Source organism: Poecilia reticulata, linkage group LG15 (assembly GCF_000633615.1).
Source record: "Poecilia reticulata strain Guanapo linkage group LG15, Guppy_female_1.0+MT, whole genome shotgun sequence".
NCBI classification, from domain to species: Eukaryota; Metazoa; Chordata; class Actinopteri; order Cyprinodontiformes; family Poeciliidae; genus Poecilia; species Poecilia reticulata.
Window position 1 is genome coordinate 29,735,525 of NC_024345.1, and position 1,627 is coordinate 29,737,151.

The 1,627-nt window shown below is 51.9% G+C and overlaps 1 protein-coding gene across 1 annotated transcript in view; it reads right to left on the reverse strand.

Annotated features, from left to right (window-relative positions):
• The window catches only part of LOC103477425 (echinoderm microtubule-associated protein-like 6), a 54,480-nt gene that overhangs the window by 22,364 nt on the left and 30,489 nt on the right, over positions 1 to 1,627 (reverse strand). Inside the window, 3 exon segments of the mRNA XM_017308829.1 lie at positions 9 to 159; positions 517 to 622; positions 1,112 to 1,346. Coding sequence (XP_017164318.1) covers positions 9 to 159; positions 517 to 622; positions 1,112 to 1,346 — 492 coding nt within the window.

Sequence of the window (1,627 nt, forward strand, 5' to 3'; positions counted from 1 at the left end):
TTTTTTACATTTTGTCAGGTTTCCAGCAGTTTTTCAGTTTTTTCGTTTTGCCAGGTTTTCCGTACCGGGCTGTTGCCAGCTTCTCTCCTCGTTTCCAGTCCCAAACCACGATCGAATGTTCGTCATCGACTCCAACAGAAACCAGAGTCTTCCCATCGGCTGGAGGGACAAACAGAGAACGGATCATCTGGAGGAGGCCGAGGGTCAGAGGTCACAGGAGCTTCAGACGGGTCAGCTCAGATCTCTGACAGTTAGAAAATAATCTGCTTTTCCAACATGAAGAACGACTCCGAGTCTCAGAAGGTTTCATTGTTTTACATCCTGAGGCATCCAGCTCTGTTTCACATAAACCGTAAGATTAAAGAAATATTAACGTCCAGAAATAAATCGTGTTTTGACTGGAGGACGAGAGAGTTTACTGACACAGCGGGTCAGGAGCAGGTGAAATATTTCTAAATGATTTCACAGAGAAATCACATCATTTCTGATGATTTTTAATAAAACTTTAATCTTTACCTGAGAAGTCGAGAGCGCAGACGCCTCTCTGGTGCTGACCCCTCAGCAGGGACAGACACTTCAGGGTCTGGACGTCCCAGACGTGGACGGCCGGGTCTCTGCCCACCTGAGGACAGACGGACAGCAGGATGGTCAGCCTGGACCGGTAGGTCTGGACTGGTCAGTCTTCACCGGCCAGTCTGGACCGGTCCAGACTGGACCAGACAGACTGGACTGGTCAGTCTTCACCGGTCCAGACTGACCGGTGAAGACTGTTTGGTCCAGTCTGGACCGGTCCAGACTGGACCAGACAGACTGGACTGGTCAGTCTTCACCGGTCCAGACTGACCGGTGAAGACTGTTTGGTCCAGTCTGACCAATCAGGGTTTACAAGCTGCAAAGCTGCTCCATCCCTCATCAGTCCAGCCTGACAGTGAGACGTACGGCTTCATGACTAGTTTACAAACTGTCACATTTCAAGGATTGATGATTATATTTAATTCAGACTTAAGAGGAAAATCACTAAACCAGCAGCTGAAACTGAATCTAACAGCTGGAAGAACAAAAGCAGCAGCAGAAAGAATCAACGTCTCTGTCTCCGTGTGTCTCTGTCCACCTGTCCCGTAGCGGCGTAGTCCTTCAGCGGGTGGATGCTGAGGCTCAGGATGTCGTCGTCGTGGCCGAGGTAGAACCGCTGGCTGTGCAGCTGCCGGTTGTAAACCACGCCCACCGCGGCCACATGGTACACCACCTCACCGCTCTGGGCGTAGAACAGGTTGTTCCTGCAGTCGTAACCACGGTAACTGGACACACACAGCGTAGAGGTCACACATACAGCGTAGAGGTCACACATACAGCGCAGAGGTCACACACACAGCGCAGAGGTCACACACACAGCGCAGAGGTCACACATACAGCGCAGAGGTCACACATACAGCGCAGAGGTCACACATACAGCGCAGAGGTCACGCACAGCGTAGAGGTCACACACACAGCGCAGAGGTCACACACAGCGTAGAGGTCACACACAGCGTAGAGGTCACACACAGCGTAGAGGTCACACACAGCGTAGAGGTCACGCACAGCGTAGAGGTCACGCACAGCGTAGAGGTCACACATACAGCGCAGAGGT